General features: G+C 45.1%; 1 protein-coding gene and 1 long non-coding RNA gene across 3 annotated transcripts in view; one reads left to right on the forward strand and one right to left on the reverse strand.

Annotated features, from left to right (window-relative positions):
* Positions 1-459: 459 nt before the first annotated feature.
* The window catches only part of DNAJC10 (DnaJ heat shock protein family (Hsp40) member C10), a 31,003-nt gene continuing 10,695 nt past the window's right edge, over positions 460-20,767 (forward strand). The window contains exons 1-14 of one of the 2 annotated variants that reach the window (XM_083628581.1): positions 460-899; positions 4,351-4,709; positions 4,843-5,008; positions 7,251-7,301; positions 9,703-9,785; positions 10,530-10,661; positions 11,153-11,246; positions 11,533-11,610; positions 13,032-13,075; positions 13,387-13,524; positions 15,657-15,746; positions 16,755-16,868; positions 17,317-17,431; positions 18,858-18,985. In XM_083628581.1, the coding sequence (XP_083484707.1) occupies positions 4,503-4,709; positions 4,843-5,008; positions 7,251-7,301; positions 9,703-9,785; positions 10,530-10,661; positions 11,153-11,246; positions 11,533-11,610; positions 13,032-13,075; positions 13,387-13,524; positions 15,657-15,746; positions 16,755-16,868; positions 17,317-17,431; positions 18,858-18,985 (1,440 nt within the window). In that variant the 5' untranslated portion in view covers positions 460-899; positions 4,351-4,502. Of the gene's footprint in view, positions 900-2,752; positions 2,832-4,350; positions 4,710-4,842; positions 5,009-7,250; positions 7,302-9,702; positions 9,786-10,529; positions 10,662-11,152; positions 11,247-11,532; positions 11,611-13,031; positions 13,076-13,386; positions 13,525-15,656; positions 15,747-16,754; positions 16,869-17,316; positions 17,432-18,857; positions 18,986-20,767 lie in introns of those variants that run through there. The other variant, XM_083628582.1, reaches the window with a different exon arrangement.
* The window catches only part of LOC310743828, a 603,392-nt gene continuing 596,650 nt past the window's right edge, over positions 14,026-20,767 (reverse strand). The window contains exon 3 of the long non-coding RNA XR_014539256.1: positions 14,026-14,093. This is a non-coding gene — a long non-coding RNA (uncharacterized lncRNA). The remainder of the gene's footprint in view (positions 14,094-20,767) is intronic.

The following is a 20,767-nucleotide window of genomic DNA, read 5'->3' on the forward strand; positions in this document are numbered from 1 at the left end:
AAAGCTATTTCACGAATCCTTTGCCTCACTGCACCGCTCGGGAGAAAAGCAGGAAACCTCCACAGCAGAGCTTTCCAAACCTTTCCTGCTGGTGACACTCTTTTTAGACATTTCAATACACAGGCTTCCCGAAACAACTGCTGAAATGGAAAGTCGGTCCCACAAAGTTCAGTGGGGCTTAATCCAAAGCGAGTGTGTCTTATAAGGGATGGGGAACTTATGGGATGCTCCTGGACTGCATGGCTCTGTCAAGGGGAGCCAGAGTTCAAGGAGATAACTCTGTTGTAGAGCACCAGACTCTGAATCTCAGGGTCGTGGGTTCGAATCCCCATGTTGGGCAGAAAAAAATCCTGCATTGCAGGGGGTTGGACTAGATGACCCTTGTGGTCCCTATATGACATTGGGGGGGGGAGCGCTCAAAGGTTTAATCCCCGCGCACAGCGTCTGCAGCTGCGCCTGGCTGAGGCCCGCGGGCTTACTCTTGAGCAAGCCAACGTTAAGAAGCGCCGGGAGGGTGGAAGACGAGGCTACCCCCTCCCACCCCCCGTCTGCCCGATCTGTTTCAGGGCAGGCCTAGAAGAGGCGCGCCAAGAGCGCGCGCCCGGAACGCGGCGTCACCTCTAGTCCCGCCAAGGCGCCTCCACCCCCGGCCAGGCGGCTGAGCGCTTCCCCCGGGGCGCCGGGGCTGCCGGAGCTGCGGCCACGTCAGCCTTGCGCCCCGCCCGCCGCCTCCGGTTGCGAGCCGGATCCTCCGCGCCTCTCTCGCTTCCCTCTTCCTCCGGCGCAGGCCTGCCTGCCTGCCTTGCTTGCCTGCCTGCCTGCTCCACGGCTCCTGCTCCTTTGGCGGCTCCTGCTCCGCGCCGGCCAGCGGAGGGAAGGATCCCCAGCTCCGCCACCCGGTAAGGGCCCCCAGCGCAGAGGAAGCGGACGGAGGACCAGGGGCTGGGAAGGAAGCGCTTTTCTCGACGCCTCCTTCCTTCCGTCCTTCTCTCCCAAGCAACATCCCATTGGTGTTCCAAGAGCTTGCTGCGCCGCCCCAGAACTTCAGGGATTGCATTCCTTATGTAGGCACCTTTTCCTTTGTCACCCGGGGTATCCTCTGGGTTCTCATGGCCGCACATATTTGGCTACCTACCCACCCCCAATCTGTAGTCCCGTTCTCTTTCTCCCTCCCTCTTTTCTTTTCTTTCTTTCTCTCCCTCGCTCAGTGGACTCCCTTTCCTCTGCCTCTTCTCCCCGGACCCCAGTGTGTTTCCTGCTTTAAAATAGTTACCTGGTAAGCAGAGGGCACTTAGAAATGGAGGAGAAAGGGATACAATGGAGGACATCACCAACCATAGAATTCTAGAGTTGGAAGGGATTTTGAGGGTCCTGTAGTCCAGCCCCCTGCAATGCCAAAGCAACCACGGCAGATGGCCATCCGACCTCTGCTTGAAAACCTCCAAGGAAGGAGAGACCGTTGCACTGGAAAACTGTCATGAAGGTGATGTTGTTTGTTGTTTTATTATTATTACTATTATTATTATTATTTGTACCCCATCCATCAGACTGGGTTGCTCCAGCCGCTCTGGGCGGCTTCCCACATATAATAAAACATTAAACATTTTTTTTTAAACTTCAGATGTCTTTTAAAGGTTGTATATCAAGCCTGCAGCCTTCTTCACTTTGAAACCTCACAGCAGCTCCTGACATAGTTTTTCAGAGGGTGTTGCGTCCGGCCAAGTTCATCCGATAGCTGCAGCTTTCATTTCAGACTGTGCAGAACCTGCTCTGCCGTTCCTCCAAGGAGCTGGAGAAGGCCTGGGTTAGACTGGCTCAGTTGGTAGAGCGCGAGACTCTGATTAAAATCTCAGGGTTGTGGGTTTGAGTCAAAAGATCCCTGCGTTGCAGGCAGTCAGAGCCAGTGTGGTGTAGTGGTTAAGAGCAGTAGACTCGTAATCTGGTGAACCGGGTTCGCATCTCCGCTCCTCCACATGCAGCTGCTGGGTGACCTTGGGCTAGTCACACTTCTCTGAAGTCTCTCAGCCCCACTCACCTCACAGAGTGTTTGCTGTGGGGGAGGAAGGGAAAGGAGACTTTGAGACTCCTTAGGGTAGTGATAAAGCGGGATATCAAATCCAAACTCTTCTTCTTCTTCTTCTTGTGGTCCCATTCAGTTCTACAATTCTATAATTCTGTGAGGATAACAACCCTCTGAAGCTGAGAGGTGGGGGGGGGGGCTGGTCCAGGGTCACCAAGTCAGTGAGCTTTAGGACTCGAGTGGGGATTTGAACCCAGGTCCTAGGGCAAGACTCTGCCCGCTGCACCACACTGGCTGTTGTGCATAGAACCCCTTTGCACAGCTGTTGAATGTGCAGCCAGCAGCAGGCTGGGCATTGAGTGTGACCCTCTCATGCGTTCTTTCAGCTCACCCAGCGATCCCCCTTCCCTCCTTAGATCAAACGCAGTTGGGGCTGTAGAATTATCTTCCCCATCCCCAAAGGCATGCCCTTTGAGCTTATTTTCAGTTATTTTGCTTCACTTATACCTCACCTGCCTTCCCATAATAGAATTCAAGGTGGCACTCACAAAGTGCTCAGGTGGCCTCCCACACCATAATCTGGGAGTGGATAGTTTTACCATGGTTCTGTTATTGCTCCTGTATTCTTCCTGTCATCATCATCATCATCATCATCATTATTATTATTTCATATTGCTCTCTCAGGTTCCTTCAGTACCTGCTTCTTTCTACTCCTTCTTTTTCCCTCCCCAGTATTTTCTTTTCACCCCCAAATGACCCAAGCCTAAATGGTCATTTCCTTGCAATCACCTCCTCCTCTGGGCTTAAAATGGTAGGATTACCGTCTTTACTATTGGCTGTGCTTTTTAATAGCAGAAATCAACAAGTGGTGGTGGTGGTCGTGGTTGTTTTCGGATTCCACCCTTGGAAAAGCTTCGCTTTTTATGTTGTCCTGTCTGAAGTATAAATCTGGCCAGCACAGATGTTCCCAAGGGGATTGTATTGGGGAAGAACATGAGAAGAGCCTGCTGCATCAGGCCAATGGCCTGTCTAAGTAGAGCATCCTATTCTTACAGAAACCAATCAGGTGGGAAAGCTGCAAGCAGGATTCGAACACAGGACAACTCTCCCCCACTGTAGTTTCCAGCAACTGGTATTGAGAGTATTACTGCCTCTGACCAAGGAGACAAAGCATAAACATCATAGCTTGTAGCCACTGATAGCTTTACAGTGGTGCCTCGCAAGACGAAATTAATTCGTTCCGCGAGTCTTTTCGTCTTGCGATGTTTTTCGTCTTGCGAAGCACGGTCCGTCGCAATTGCGCCTCTTCAAGCGGCTTTAAGAAAAAAGCGAACAAACTCGCAAGACGTTTTCGTCTTGCGAAGCAAGGCCATAGGGAAAATCGTCTAGTGAAGCAACGCAAAAACCGAAAAACCTTTCGTCTTGCGCGTTTTTCATTTTGCGAGGCATTCATCTTGCGAGGCACCACTGTACTCTCTATGGATTTCCGATCCTCTTATAAAGCCATCCAAGTTGCTCATTGTTGACAGATGCCTACATCTGTAGCAAGAAAGTAACAATTGCCAAAGGCAAATGTTGCGTATTTTCTAGGTTGTAGGCAACAACACTGTGAAGTTAAGGCAGCCTTTTAAATAGCTCCACAATGTTACTACCGTAGTTCATTCGCCTGCATGCAATATCCTTGCCACCTGTTTATGCATTTTTAATTCCAATAATATTTATAAACTGCCCACTCTTTAACAAAGTACCAAGGCAGTGCACAGTAAAATCACCTAAATGTAATAAAGCTATAAAACTGTATAATATAGAAGTAATGCCCAACACTGAATCAAATTAATGCTTGACCAAACTACCAGGCTAGTACTTAAATACAAAATGAATTTAATGTGCTTTAAAAACTCTTAATGTAAAATGTCGACAGTCTTCTACCCCATTTCCTTCCCTCCCAGAAACAATTTATTACTCTGGAAGTGGCCTTGTAACGGGAGTAGGATATTTGTTACGTAGTTAAAGATTAAGGTCACGCTGATTTCAAGATATAAATATGTGGAACAAAAGGTGACGATCATAAGACTACATTTGTGGAAATCCAAGAAACATTTAGTGATTACCAGTGAGTAGGAATGCCACCAGTTCCCAGCACATGCCCCTATGCCTTTAATAGCAGTATACGAAATGAGTCCTTTGTAAACGAAAGGCTATTTACTTCCTAGGAAATGAGATTTCACAAAACGAAACTGCGTTCATCTGCAAGTGTCGCTGTGAAGTGACTAGGACTCTGCATTTACCGTATAGCACAGACCATCTGAAAACATCTGTCTTCCTTTTAGGCACTATCTCTTTGAAGAACCCAAGTGGGCTGCCTCTGGACCATGACAGCAAACATCCTATGAGAAGCTTTTTCAGAAATATATTCAGTTATTTGGCTACGGCACTGTGAATTGTATTGGTTTCCGACGCTTGCCTCACTCAAGTACTCAACATGGAGACATTGTTACCCAGAGGAAAGCGCCTCACAGACTTGAAAAGACTCTTTTTGCTGTCACTAGTGTTAGTGTATCTGATAGCTTTGGTTTCTCCGGATCAAGACTACTACGGTTTACTCGGAATATCCAAAGAAGCAACAAGTAGAGAAATAAGGCAGGCTTTCAAAAAATTAGCATTGAAGTTGCATCCTGATAAGAATCAGGTAGGTTGCCTGGTCATGGAAAGGCTTTTTTCAATTAGCCAAGAACATTTCAAGACTGAAATGTGTTGAGTTGCAATGTTTGTTTGTTTGTTTGTTTGTTTGGTGAACGCTAGGAAGTTTTTCTCTCTTGCAGAATGATCCGGAGGCCCACGAAAACTTCCTGAAAATAAACAGGGCGTACGAAGTGCTAAAAGACGAAGATCTGCGAAAGAAATATGACAAATACGGCGAGAAAGGTCTGGACGACCAGCAGCAAGGAGGCAGATATGAGAGCTGGCACTACTATCGCTACGATTTTGGTAAGCTAACACGCTTGTGAGTGGGGCGCAATTGTTACGTGCTGTTTTCTCTGCCCAGAATTAGCGTAGCTTTGAAAGTACACGGTAGCCAGGCTGGCACACAGTTAAAAGAGCCAACGAGGACTTAACTCTGTGTGGGCCTGTGACCGCTGCAAGGAGGTACACAGTGTGTCCTTGGCTTTCTTAATTAGTCTGATTCTTAGGGACAGGACAGCCTTTATTTCATTCTTTTGCTAAGTGCCCTTTAGAGTCGGTTCTTGTTCCTACCCCTTAACAAGACTCAACCAACACCTTTTTTACTCAACAGCTTCTCAGAGCAGGAAACTGTAACTACTGTATTTTTTGCTCTATAAGACGCGCCAAACCATAAGACGCACCTAGTTTTTGGAGGAGAAAAAAAATATTCTGAATTTCAGAAGCCAGAACAACAAGAGGGATCGTTGTGCAGTGAAAGCAGTGATCCCTCTTGCTGTTCTGACTTCTGGGATAGCTGTGCAGCCTGCATTCGCTCCATAAGATGTACACACATTTCCCCTTACTTTTTAGGAGGGAAAATTTTAGTCTTATAGAGCAAAAAATACGGTAGTTCTCCTCCCACTCGCTTAAAATTGATTTTTAATGTTTTGAAGCTGTCATGGCTAGTCAGCTGGCAACCCTTGGGCACTAGCCAGCCTGCAGGAATAGGGTACAGTGGTACCTCGGGTTACATACGCTTCAGGTTACATACGCTTCAGGTTACAGACTCCTCTAACCCAGAAATAGAACCTCGGGTTAAGAACTTTGCTTCAGGATGAGAACAGAAATCGTGCTCCGGCGGCAGCAGGAGGCACCATTAGCTAAAGTGGTGCTTCAGGTTAGGAATAGTTTCAGGTTAAGAACGGACCTCTGGAACGAATTAAGTATGTAACCAGAGATACCACTGTATTAATATTTTATTGCTTTCAAATATAAAGAAATAAAGTGATGCAAAGGGGGGAAAGAGCAGAAAAAGGCCCAAAAATGTGTAGAAAGAAGCAACCTATGAATATATGAAAATATATGAAAAATACCCTAACCCATACATTCTTATATAAATTTGATGTTATTATCCTGATGTTATTATACAGTAGTTTTCAATCAGTGTGCCGTTGCACTCTGGGGTGTGTTGAATGATATCCAGGGGTACCACGGGCAACACTGGTCTCTGTTCCTCTTTCCTTCCCTCCCTCTTCTGATGCCCTCTTGCATCTCTGCCTCCCAAAGGCTTGCACAGCTGTTTGTTGCAGCAGCCCTGGCTACAAGCTCCCCAGACGAATGCTGTCTCTGGGGTTGGCCAGGAGGTGCTCTCCAGGCCCCCGTGGGGCAGTGTGAGGAGGCACCTCTCTTTGGGGCAGGGGGTGCAGCTTAGAGACCAGGGGGGGCAGCTGCAGCTGCCCAGAGGACTCCCAAGGAGAGAGGAGAAGAAAGGAGGCTGAGGGCACCCTCCACAAGGTAGGGGTGAGGGGCTACCACCTCTGCAGGCAAGGGGTGACATAACTCGGCTCCTGAGCCCTACAGGGGTGCCGCAGAAAGAGTGTAGTTGGTCAAGGGAGCCGTGGACCCAAAAAGGTTGAAAACCTCTGTCCTAACACATATGGAACTATTAATGGCCTACTACATTTTGTATAAACTCATTTCAAATATTGTCATATTTATCCAAACAAAGTCTATGTCTGCAAGCAGTCCGTTCATAAGCTGCAAGTGTTATCATGTAGTCAATCCATTTATTAAAGGGGACCATACCTTTATTCTTCCAGTTCATCAATATCAGTCTCTTGGCTACCATTAGAGTGCATAGAATCCATTTTCGTTGTCCCGTTGTTAACTCCCATGCAATAGATATATCGTTCAGAAGAATGTTCTCTGCTGAAAATTTTAGCTTTTTCTGGACAGTCATAATTATACAATCCCACACTTTCTCCCCAAAATTAGTAAATATAGTCTTGCAGCCACCTCACGTAGGTAGGCTTCAAGAAAAATGAATTTAGCTGAATCAATTGCTGAGCAGTTGTGACCAGAATAAGAGGGTCTTATTCTGAATACTGCACCTTTTTGTATAGTTTTATGCTGTGAAAGCCCCTTCACTCGCCAGCACGAAATTCCTTCTCACCATTTGCTATCTGGCGCAATCCAAGTATATGTACAATGACATAGCAAATGCCATTTTATTATTCAAATGCCCTTGGTGTTGTTTTTGAATGCTCATGGGGTGTTTCTTTGCCAGGTATTTATGATGATGATCCTGAAATTATAACGCTGGACAGAGGAGAATTTGGTAAGTCATTATGTTCACGTGGTTTCCAGGCACTTTTTAATTTATTCAGAGTGCATAATTGCGCCACCTCATCCTTTCCTGGGAGAAAACGTTACGTGGATTGCAAAATGTCAGCCAGAGTGACTATGAGAGCTCAGTGTTCAAAGGCAGCATTTTATTTCTTCCCTGTGAGTCATTTGTCTGTAGAAACTTTACAGCACTCATTGCCTCAGTCTCTGTGGAAAGCGAGCAACACCTTGACGAAAAAGGAAAATTATTCCTCCTTTTTTTCTGAAGTTCCGCTCTGCCGTCTTTACAGAAATTTCCTTTAAGAAAGATTAGTGGTCCAAACAAAGCACTTGAGTTATTTCCACTTACCAGTTGTTCTGCTTTTCTTACTTAAGATATATTTTGAATAGGTTTTCTCAGTGGAGACCACTTTACTAATTTGGGGTTGAGGGTTAACTGTATCATGATCCTACATTTGGTGGTTGTTTTTTTAAAGAGAAAAATCGGACTTTGATAACTTAGTTCTCCTCCTCAGGAAACAACTCACAGATAACTAAACATCGGTTACGTGTTTACATTTCCTGTTCGTGTTTGACCAGGGTTATTTGCAGAATTGAATGTGTTTGCCTAGCATGATAACAACACACTTGTGCACACAGTGAGAGTTTCCCCACCCCTGGTATTTGAGCAGTAGACAGATTTTATACTTTTTATATTCTCTGTATTTCACGGTCATCCAGCATCTGATCTGGCCTAAGTGATAATGTTGAAACCGAATAGGCCCTTTTTTATAACTAACAATAGTAGTGGCAATTTTTTTGCTAAAAGCGGCTTTTAGCTGGTCTTTCATTCCTTCGTTCATTCAGTTATTATCATTTTGCCCTGCCCTTTCTCCAAGGAATCCAGGCAGCCCAGTTTCACCCTTTCCTTACGGCAGCCTACATCGCTCTAGCTCGTTGCACTAAAACAGGGATGAGGAGCCTTTTAAGGGCCACATTCTCTCAGGGGAAAGAAGTTGGGGGTTGCATGCCAGCAGTGGTCAGGGCTCAACCCAAAAAGGGAGTGTGGCCCAAGCCAAAAGTGGGTGGCGGTTCCCCTTTTTCTATCCGTCCAATCAACCATTCTCTCACACACACACCTCCTTCCCAGTCTGTCTCTCTCTGGGACCTCCAGACTGAACTTACCCCCAACCTCTCTCCCCATCCATTCATTATACTCTCTCCCCTCTCACACACACACCCCTCCACCAGCCTCAGCAGCTTTCCTCTCGGCAGTGGAAGGGGTAAGGGAATTCAGCAGCATGGGGGTCATTTGAGGTGGGCTTAGGGGGTGAAATGTACGTGTTCGTTGACAATATCAATGCTGCGTCTTTTCCCCCCTTCCTTACTTCTGTTCATCTCTGCCACAAACAGACCATGCTATGCATTTGGTGAAATGGATTTTAAGGCACAAGTACATGCACACTCGAAAGATGGGTTAAATTGGCACAGTTATATGTGGCGGAACTGTTCCTTCGTTGCCGGGCAACTGGAAACTGAGTACGGCAGTCATTTCCCTGTGCATGACTTACTCAGCTCTCTGCGGTTTTAAGGACCAGGATTCCTCACATTCCCAAGTTCCCCTCAGTTTTACGCAGAGGCAGTTTTGTTATGCCCCTTTTAGAGGTAGGGAGAGGAGCCCTTTCCACAATGTCCACCCCTTTGAAATGTTGGGTGCTCTTGCCTTTTTTTTTGAGATGCCCTCTTCAGGCAGAGTTTTCCGCCAGCATTCATGTTACGTAAAAAAACATCAAAAGTCTGGGTTTACAAGTAGCTAGCTCAAGGGGTGCCCAAATGATGCCCATGTGTGTCCCATTGTGTCCACCACAGTCTGCTCTTGCACCTATGAACGGTATCAGGGACTCGCCCCTCAAAAATTAGTGAGAGACTCTTGGCTCTTTCTTCTCAGTTCCTGTTTGCACTGGCTTGGCCCCTGCTGCATGCCTCCATGGCAGCCATTTTACATTATGCCATAGCCCTACAGCAGCCATTTTATGACTGTCACACAAAATGTATTGTAACGGGGGAAATATGATTTAAGATTATGCTTAATGATTTATATGCATTGATAAAGGAAGATTACGTAATTTCATTTGATTAATTGGGAAAATAGGTAAACGTCTGGACAGGAATTGAACAAGCACAGTCGATGGAAATGGGAATGGATGGGAAAGTATTAGAAATTAAGAAAAAATACTTTTCTGTAAGCAGCAAATGAGGGAGGGAAAAGAAGCACCTTGAAGGGAGGTGGAAAGTCAATTTTAAAATTTGTGTTAAATTGGAATTAATTTGTTGTTAATTTGTTTTTTAAAAAATGGAAAACTAATGAAAATTATTGGGCAGAATTTTGACCCTTTTAAATATTGTTGTTCTAGATGCTGCTGTTACTTCGGGAGAATTGTGGTTTATCAATTTCTATTCCCCTCGATGCTCCCATTGCCATGATTTAGCACCGACGGTAGGTATAGGTCAGCCCATGCATGCTGCTTTTGAATGCATTCCCTAGTTTCCTTAGGCAGAGACCTTGGTGGGGAAAGGGGAAGACTCTTACCACAGCATGAGAGTTGAAGGGTATGCGAGAGTTGCATTATTTTCTTGCCATTGACCAATCTGTGGCTCTATCACTAATGGTTGCAGCCTGGTCTCCCATTCTGTACAAGCATAGACACATCATTTGGCAAGACTACTGGACATTGGCATCCACATTGGCCATCCTTGGGGTCATCGGAACCTGCCTTGTACTCAACCAAACCATGGGTCTGTCTACCTTAGTATTGTCTATATTGACTGGTAGAGGCTCTCCAGGGTTTCAGACAGGGGACAGGATTCTCAGTCCTACCTGGAGATGTTGGGGATTGAGTCTGGGGCCTTCTGCATGCAAAGCAGATGTTTCTACCACTGAGCTACAGCCCTTTTCAACAAGCTCTGCAAGGAGTTGAACCAGAGGTTCCCCACCGACATGGAAAACATGTGGGTAGAAAGAATGAGATCCTACAGGGATAATCAGAATGGTGGGCAGAATGGCATTGACCTTCAACTTGGGTTGGGTTCTTAACTGTTGTGATAGAATTATATGCATGCTGGTAAACAAGCATTTTAAAATTCTCTTGGGAGCATTTCAAAAACAAATCACGTTTTTTTGGTAGAAAAAATAACCTAGGCTCTCGCTTTCTTCCCCCCACCCCCCAAATCAACTTGGAAGTGGAGAGAATTTGCTAAAGAAATGGATGGATTAATACGTATCGGAGCCGTCAACTGTGGCGATAACAGGATGCTTTGCCGGAATAAAGGAATCAATAGCTACCCAAGCCTGTATGTGTTTAAAACTGGAATGGTAAGCAAGCAAATATTTGTACTCCTCCAGCACCCATCCTGGGCAGGTACAGGAGTCCTGGTCCAGTGAGGATTTTTTTTTTTTTTGAGAACCCCAACTTATTTCAGATTTAGGGACAGCCACCCATGAGGCCAAATGTAGTAAGTTCTAATAGGGCGACCCTAGAAAGCAACGTTGCCCAGAGAAAATGTTAGCACCAAAAACCTGGACAGGAATGGCTCTAGGGCAGTATGCTTTCTGAATCCTTTTAATAATTATGGTGTTTTTGTTGCGGGGGGGGGGCAGGGATGCTTTGTAGATATTACATACATTTTTACACCCAAGAGCTAAGGTTAGATTCCCGGATTTTCAAAGTATAACATGAAGGACAATCGGACTCTGGTTGGTTGGTTGGCTGGATGGATGGATGCATGATGTAATTCAGTGTGTTAAGTATTGGCTAATACATAAATTGCATTATTGGTTTAAAATGAGATGTGTTTCTCTTGCAGAACCCAGTGAAATATTTTGGAGACAGGTCCAAGGAGAGCTTAATGAGTTTTGCCATGCAGTTTGTCACAAGCACAGTGACAGAATTATGGGCAGGTAAGCTGCTGCTTTAATGACAAATTATTTTTAATTTTGCGCATATTTCAAACCCTGTAATGCCAGTAGTGGGCAACAGATAAGTTAACCTAAACCTCTCTCAATCAGATCTTAAGAAAAGTGTAGAAAGGATCAATGTCATGCAACAAGTAGTTAATGCTAAGTAAAGTTTTTGAATGAATGAAAACAGGTGCATATCCCCTAAATGGCTGAGGCAATCCAGCCAGATGGGCGGGGTATAAAAAATTGAATTAAAATATGGAATTATTTGTTTTCTGTTTTTCAGGAAATTTTGTCAGTGCTGTTCAAACTGCATTTGCTTCTGGCATTGGCTGGTTAATAACTTTTTGTGCTGAGCAAGGAGGTGAATATATACATGTGTACTTTTTTCAACTATTAATACCTAAATTTATGCTTGGTTGCTAGCCTGCTGGGCCCCATTTCCTACTGAGATTGTTAAAACACATCCTCTTTTCTCTATGCTAGTTGATAGAGCTTATCTTTCAGAAGCATAGATATGTTCTTGGCTGCCTCTGGAGGTTCCCTAAGTCTCATCAGGACCTGCCCTACCATTAGGCAGACTCGAGCAAGCAGCAGATGTTGCAAGGCAGGGGTAGCAACAAAGTGTTGGGGAGGGAGGTGTCTATGCCTTACAGCTCACCTATCTTGGTGCCCTCAGGTGCCATGCAGGATGCTGCCCCTTTGTCAGGCTCAAAGTGAGAGTCATCTGTCTGTCTGTTTGGCTGGTGTAATTAGGGAGCCGTCATCTTGTCATTTGCCTCAGGCAGCAAAATGTATTCAACAGGCTCTGAAGTTTGTTTTTTAAGCAAATGCCTGTGCCGTTTTCAGACCTCCAGTGCAAAATTCTACTCTGCCCCTCTCTGCAGATGTGAAGGGGAAATGAAACTCCCCTAACGGGCAGAGGTGTGTGTGTGTTGATGTCTTAAGAGTTAAAGTTCATGTTCCTTGTTTCAAGAGAAAGACAGAGGAAGTGACATACAAATACAGTGGCACCTTGGGTTACAGATGCTTCATGTTACAGACTCCGCTAACCCAGAAATAGTACCTCAGGTTAAGAACTTTGCTTCAAGATGAGAACAGAAATCGCGCGGCGGCAGCTGGAGGCCGCATTAGCTAAAGTGGTACCTCAGGTTAAGAACAGTTTCAGGTTAAGAACGGACCTCCAGAACGAATTAAGTTCTTAACCTGAGGTACCACTGTACTCTCCAGATTTTTCTGGGTTAGATCCAGACTATGCCCTCTGCAAATGGAAGGTTATTTTTTTCCATCTACGGATGGCGTTTGATTCTCCCTAATGGAAAAGGAGGCAGCTTTTTCCAATTCTCTCACAGCCCCCAGTCCCCAAACTCTCCAGTGCAGATTTTTGGAGAGTGGGGGGGGGAGGGAGGAGATCAGTAAAACTCTCCGGGGGGGGCAGAATTCTGCACCTAAGGCAGCTTCTCTGTGACAGCATGTGCCAAATTTAACCTCTTTATAGAATCACAGTATTGTAGACCATGAGAGTCATCTAGTCCAAACCCCTGCATTGCAGGAACCTGTTGCCCAACGTGGGGCTCAAACCCAAAACCTTGAGATTAAGAGTCTCATTCTCTACCAACTGAGCTATCCCAGCTTTGCCCTTAAGTAAAAAGTCTTTGGAAGCACCAGAGTTGTTGTTTTTTACCAAAAGCCTCTATTTGTTTGTGCATAGTTGCATATACGTAGATAAACATGAACCTGATGAAAAATCTTGTTTCTCAGACATCTATTATTATTATTTTCTAGATTGTCTGACTTCCCGAACACGCCTCAAACTGGCTGGCATGTTGGTAAGCGGCGTTAGATTTCAAGAATTCTCAAATGGCGCGCGTGAGTCAGGCGAAGTTCAATGCTGCTGAGTCTCATTGACTTCCAGTGGAGAGGCATAATAATTATTCCACCAAACGTTGAAAGTGCTTAACATTGGGACGTGCCGTTTTTTTGTTTTAATTAGGCTGGGATTCACAAAACAAAAAATGCAAAGCGTGAACTGAATGGTGGGATGTCTGTTGTTCTTTGATGCCCTCTGGGTGCCTGTGCAAAGAAAGCTAACCTGCCTCCATCTATCTGATCTCGTGTTGTCTCGCTTGTCTTGCTACAGGAAGGCCTTGTTAATGTAGGCTGGATGGACTGTGCCACCCAGGGTGAGCTTTGTGATAATTTGGATATCTCAACTAGCACTACCGCATTCTTTCCACCCGGAGCCACTTTAACTAATAAAGAGAGAGGAGGTGTTTTGGTATGAGTCGCTTTACGATTGGTTTGCATATCTGTGCGGTGAGGTGGCGGCGGTGGTGAAGGGAAAAGTGTCGCGCCCCCCCCCCCAAAAAAAGAAGTTGATTTATATTTTAATTCCTCATATGTTGCTGGCCCCCAGAAGAGAAATTGAATTATGCGTCTTAGAAAACATCCACGCTTTATCTGTATCTCTAGATGCTTAATTGTACTTTCTCTGTGTTCTCTTATCACCGAAACATTTTGATGCTGTCCTGAAAGCACCAGAATTCACCCTACGCACCTGCATGCTTACACGTTTATACTTAATATAGACAGCTGCTGATACTGGACAGGGCAGTTTGTTCATTTATTTCCTTAATTTATGTGCCACCTTCTTCCTTCGTGGAACCCAAGCTGGTTCCCAGGAGGCCACCCATCCAGGCACCGACTCCAGTGGTTCTCAACCTGTGGGTCCCCAGATGTTGTTGGACTACAACTCCCATCATCCCTGAGCTCTGGCCTTGCTAGCTAGGGGTGATGGGAGTTGTAGTTCAACAACATCTGGGGACCCACAGGTTGAGAAAGGCTGGACTAGACCCAGACCTGCTTGGTTTCAGAAAAGTCATGGCCTTGTGTGTCTTCAGAGCATCCCCTGAGCCATAGCTATCTGCCATATAGAGCACCAGCTAAGGTTACTGCTGTTGCCTACAATACAAGTTGTATTGGTGTCTCTTGTTATAAGGCAAGACTCTTTTTCTTGTGCAGGAGTGTGCTGCGATCTTGATTGGTACACGAAACCGGGCTTCTTCTCATGCTTGTATTTTTATTTAAAGCGAACCTAAAAAAAGAAGGGCAAACCAATTCTGAAATCCGATCGGAACCAGTCAGAATTAAGCACTGACTGGGTCGTGCCCAAAGCAAACAACCACTTGGTTCTTTACAGGGAAAGAATATTACACGATGTCCTTAAAAGCATGCTTTGTTAAATATTCCAAACATCCCAAAGCAAACTGAGGAAGCCGTATATTTAAGGGTTAGGTGCGAACTCCATCATAAATTAATGCTTCTTCGAGAGTAGTAGACCTGTTACAAACACTAGGCGTAGTTTCTGCAGTGGTACATTTTCAGGACTGTCAGTATGGTGCTTTTGAGTTTAAGATGCTTGGAGGCTCACAGCCGTAGAGGGAGTCTTGTTCTGCCTTTTGGGTTCAAAGTTGGCCAACTCCGGACTGCTCCAGGTCACCAAAAGGAGCTCTGAATAAGCAAGAAGGCTCTGAATAACCCAAGTTAACTCATAAAGCGAATGGGAAAAGACACCTTCCTCTTCTAGGAGCCAGCAACAGGCATCTTCCAGGGGAGATCTTGAGCGGTGCTGGTTGTTCTGCCTGTCTAGTACTGAAACCTTTTGAAGGTGCAGATGAGGAGGAACATGTGGCTGGCAGCAGTTCTGCTGTTTCTAGACTTCCCTCCTACCCAGGGTCATTTCAGGCAGTGCACGAGATGCTTTAGGGATAGGAGAGTGACGGAAATAGACTGGGTTAGATGGGGATATAATCCTCCTGCTCCTTGTCTGTGCACTCCTTCCGTCTTTTTAAGCCGTCCTCCAAAGCCATCCACGGTAGCCCAGAGATAAGCTTCTGGAATTATGTTATTTATTTCATTTATTGATCACTTCCCCTTGAAGCAACCCGAAGTGATGTACAATATAACGGCATATATGAAGCAGTTTATATACAGCTAAAACAACTGCACAGATAAAACATTCATTTGCAAAACAATCAGAAATAGAGAAACAGTTTAGAGCAACAAACAGTGCCGACGTGAATGGAATCGGTTCAAATCCCAGATCCAATTGGGGGAAAGATTTCAGAAGGCTTGTGGAAAGAGGAATCTCTTTCGCAGGCACTAAAAAGATGAAAGCGAAGACGCTTGTTTGATGTGCAGTGGGAGGCAGTTCCAAAGGGTATGTGCCACTGCACTAAAGGCCTGATTCTAACATCAGGCAAAACAGAGCTCCTGGTAAGATGGTCTCTGCAGGATTCCATCTCCTACAGAATGCGCTGATCTGTTGGGTATGTAGGTGATAAAGCAGTGTATTATAAATACAACACAAGAAAGGATAAAACTCACAAGGCAATTTCCCTGTCCCTCTAGTTCCTGAACACTTTGGACACAAGAGAGATATATTTGGAAGTCATGCAGCACCTTCCAGATTTTCAAATGATCTCAGCATCTTCATTACAGGTAAAGAGTGTTCTCATCTTGACTGCATTTGGGTGTCATGCTGAACCTTGGTTCAGAACAGGAGAAGGGAAACCATAGTCCTCCAAATATAGCTGCAAAAGACTGGTAACTCGCAACTGCTGCCTCCCACATTGTTTTGGCTGCATTAGCAGCACCAAAGTGACCTCTCCGGGGCATAAGCGTGGGCAGTGGGTGTGGAGGTGCTGGGCTGTCCAGAGTACAAAACACACACACACACACACACCCTGGCCTCACTGATGTGGTCCAAAAGAAAGCAGAGCAATACATTTGGCACCAGCTTGGCTGCAGGAGCTACCAGAAGGAAGTGTGCAAGGTGCCATCCAATCATATTAGGGACTCCACTCTGGATTTGTGTAGGGTTTACTCCTCAGCCTTTTCTTATGTCCCACAAGGCACAGTGTGTGTGTGTGTGTGTGTGTGTGTGTGTGTGTGTATACATATATATTACATTTTAGTTTCTGATTTCACCACAATCTTGCCATGAGTGTCTTCTGGGATATAACACAGAATTCTTTAGCAAAACGTCAGTGTTGCTTTGTGCCATCCCAAGTACAGTCGTACCTCGTAAGTCGGAACGCCTTGTGAGGCGAACGTTTTGGCTCCCGAACGCTGCAAACCCAGAAGTGATTGTCCCAGTTTGTAAACGTTCTTTGGAACCCGAACATCCGTTGCGGCTTCCACAGCTTCTGATTGGCTACAGGAAGCTTCTGCAGCCAATCGGAAGCCATGGCTTGGTTCCTGGACATTTTGGAAGTCTGTTTGACTTCTGGAACGGATTCCGTTCCGAGGTACAACTGTATTCTGAAGTTCAGCAACTTGAATTGGGGCAAAATCAAAGAATCCATTTGACCCCTCTCTCTTTTCTTGCTTGATTTTGACTAAAATCTGCAGTTCTATAGAGCTTTGAGCAAGCCAGTTTCTTATTCTTCTAACAGATGAATGGATTTGTCTTTACCTCTTAATTTCTTTTTCTCCTCCCTTTTTAAGGATCACCTTGCCCATCACCGATGGCTGATCTTCTTTCAGTTTGGTGAGACTGGCAAGTCAGATGACCATGGCCTTAAAAAACTAAGTTACCTCCTTAAAGCAGAAAATATTCAGGTGAGATAAGGAGAACCTGTGAAATCGATGGATATGGGTGGGGTGGAGCTGGGAACTTGCCTCAAAAGAATATTATTAGGCTCAATATCTCTCCCCCTCCCCCAACCTGCAGAGTTACGTAGTCTCCTTTCACTTGAGACCTCATCCTTCTGGCTAGGCCATTGTTGGGACACTTGTGGCATTACAGATGTTGGAATGCAGATGCTGGAATACAGCAGTGCTGGATGGTGCTGATGGGAGTCTGGAGTCCAGCAACCTCTGGAGGGCCACAAGTATCACATCACTGACCTAACCCACGTTGCTATATTTTTGTTTCAATGGGGGAAAATAGACAGACTTAATAGCATTCATGAACCCCTTAAATGCAATGCGAGAAGTGTGTATTTGTGATATTTAATGGATAAATTATCCTAGGGTCATAACAAACAAATGGCTTTTCATTTCACAGGTTGGCAAGTTTGACTGCCTTTCTGCCCCAAACGTTTGTAATGATTTGTACGTTTATCAGCCGTGCGTCGTAGTCTTTAAAGGAAGGGGAATAAATGACTATGAAATTCACCACGGTAAGCGACTCTTGCGTAGAAAAGTTACAGATTGTAACAATCTTCTAGTGTCTGTAAATGCATCTTCCTTACGGAGTTGCTACAAGTTTCAAACATCTGCATCTAAGTCGCACACACATACATGAAAAGCAGCGCCAAGTGGCTGTGTCAACAGAGGAATGGGAGCGGAAGGGCTGACCACCCCCACACACACACACCAGTCATTTTTAAACCCCCAAGCACTCCTTCTTCCCAACCCTTCCCTCCCACCAAAACAGCTTGGAAAGTTACATTTTGAGGCAGAGAAACCACTCAAAATCCTAGCTTCCCAAGCCTCCCTTTATTTTATTTATTTTATTTATTTTATTTTAGGAATGGAGAGTTTGTTACAAACATCCCCATGTAATGTCTGCCCCTTAGATACACTTTTAGTCTGAAGGATGCTTGCTTACACAGTGGAACCTCAGTTCCCGAACGCCTCCGTTATTGTAGAGTTTAGCTCCTGAACGCCGAAAACCCAGAAGTAAATGCTTCCGTTTTCGAACATTTTTCGGAACCCGAACGTGTGAAGCGGCTTCTGCTGAGTGCAAGAAGCTCTTGCAACCAATGGGAAGCTGTACCTCAGTTTTTGAACATTTTGGAAGGTGAACGGACTTCCGGAAAGGATTTTGTTTGAGAACCGAGGTACCACTGTACAACTCTGATCAATTTCTAAGAAATTACCTCGCTTTGCCCTGTGTTATGCTGTTGGGAGTTTGGCTCTTTAATTTTTCCAGAGCCAGAATTTTGGTGGGGGTTTTGGCCAGTTATTTTTATTGATTTTCCATAGTTAAAAAACAAATTATGACCAAATTGATACAAATTAATACAAATGTTATATAAATTTCAAAGCTGACTTCCTGCCCCCAATATTCCCTCTATTTTCCTCCCTCCTTTGCTGCTAGAATTTTGATACTTGCTGGCTTCACGTTTTTAACATTGCTTTGTGATTTGCAGTCTGTTTTTATACACTGCTTGGGTGTTCTTTAAATGCAGAGTGGCTCATGAATTCGTAAAAAAATAAATCCTCCTCTGCCTTTCACAAAGAGCGCTGATTTCTATTGTGATCATCCTTGTGAATTTCTGAAGTATGAGTGATTAATATCTGACATGGCTGACTGCCACTTAAACATACCAAGCCTCATTTGGGAGGGGAAGGATCTTGTAAAACTCAGTCAGCCCTTTGGGTTGAATCCCAGCAAAGTCATCCTACTGAAATCTGTGGTGAGTTCAATGGGTCTAAGTCCAAGGATGACTTAGTTGGATGCAACAACCCTATTGCCTATTAAACTGGACTGAAAAATAAATACATTTTTTGGTTCTTTCCCTCCCCTTATTTTCCATTCTACTTTAGCAAATAATAGGGAGCTAATCCTCGCGAATGCTTTGTTTTCTTTTTCTTTTGAAGGAAAGAAGATTCTGTACGACATAGTGGCTTTTGCCAAGGAAAGCGTGAATTCCCATGTCGTCACTCTTGGGCCTCAGAATTTTCCTGGCAAGGAGAAGGAACCATGGCTTGTTGACTTCTTTGCACCTGTAACTATTGCAGCACCTCGTTCTCCCATAGAGATGTAGGCTGTGTTGCATCCAAAACTATTTGGCAGTGAATGGAACAAAAGGACTTCACCTTCCTTCTTTCCTTGCCTTGCAATCTCCAGTGCACCTTCAGAATTTGTTCCAAAGGGTTGGGGGACGTTCTGGAGCAGATTGGGGGGGAGAGAATGGGCTGAGGGGAGAGAGACGGAGAAGTCCTGTTGCTTGAGTGGAAGTCCATCCTCACAATGTAGTGGTTCCTCCCACTGTGTTATTATAACCGTGAAAGAATTTTCAAAGCTTCTTTTTCTTTGGCGATCACTCGTAGCCGAGTGAGATTGTCTTCCATGAACATGGCCTTAACAGTGAGTCTGTAAGTGACTGTGGAGGCCAATTCTAGATCCACACGTCCTTCCACAGTGGGGACATAGGTTTCCGGGAGGGAGTTGATAATGGTGAGGGTTTGCCAAGCATGCCTTCCTCTTAGCACATTTCTCCCTTGCGTCCTGAGTTTGAGCATCTTCAAAGTCCATGACGCCTTTGGTAAAGGCTGCTCTCCAATTGGAGTGCCTGCAGGCCAGTGTTTCCCAGTTGTCTGTGTTTATACTACATTTTTTAAAGATTTGCCTTGAGAGAGTCTTTAAACCTCTCTTGTTGACCACCAACATTATGCTTTCCACTTCTAAGTTTGGAATAGAGTAGTTGCTTTGGTAGACGATAATCAGGCATCTGGACAACATGACCAGTCCAATTCTAGGCTGGCATGTAGAAATTTCATTCCACAGTTTTTTGCAACAGCAGTGTTTTCGGCTTTAACCTGGTTAGCAGAGGGCACTTAGAATTGGAGGAGGAAGGGATACAATGGAAGACATCACCAACCATAGAACCATAGAATTGTAGAGTTGGAGTGAGGGTCATCTAGTCCAAAAAACCCCACCTGTATTGCAGGACTCTCAACTAAAGCATCCATGATGCATGGCCATCCAACCTCTGCTTAAAAAACTCCAAGGAAGGAGAGTCCACAACAGACAGTGGAGTCTGTTCCCCTGTTGGAACAGCTCTTGCCATCAGAAAGTTCTTCCTAATCTTTAGTTGGAATCTCCTTTCTTGTAACTTGAAGCAATTGATTTGGCTCCTCCAGTCCGGACAAGAGAAAGCAAGCCCTCTCCCTCTTGAAAGCCCTTTAAATATTTGAATATCATCAGCGCCTTGCCTCAAGACCATGTGTCCTGTATCTAAGGCATCCCCAAGAGCCACCTGTTCCATCTCTTTAGAAAAACTCAATGGAAAGAGCTCACAGCCTCTTCGGGAAATTCCAAACTGCTCACGTAATTAGGAAGGCCACGTTGGCATTTACCCTACATCTGTCTGCAGCATAAGCTTGTGAACAGTTGTCATTCGTCATATCATTTTAGTCAGAAAATGGTTTATCATTTGTTTTGGGGAGAAGATAATATATAGCTCTCCTACCAGGATTGTGGGGAGAATCTTGGAAGTGCAGGAACCACCCAGCCCCCCCCCTCAATCTGCTAGGCTCACATCTGTGGGCTTTTCATCTTCTTTTGTGGGCTGATGTGTTTCCCACCCAAACTTTTCCTCCTATTGGTCCCAGTAGGAAGGGAAATCACTATGTCATCTCCAGGGCTGGTATACTTCCCCTTACCCCTGTTTTTGGATCCAGCCCCTAGCACACACCCCTTTTGACAATACCACTGTCAGATCACCAGCTGAGTGGCAAGGGATTGGAGGTGTCTGCCCCCACAGTGGGGGAAATTAGCAAGGGCA

Source organism: Podarcis filfolensis (assembly GCF_964270895.1).
Source record: "Podarcis filfolensis genome assembly, chromosome: 1".
Classification (NCBI taxonomy): domain Eukaryota; kingdom Metazoa; phylum Chordata; class Lepidosauria; order Squamata; family Lacertidae; genus Podarcis; species Podarcis filfolensis.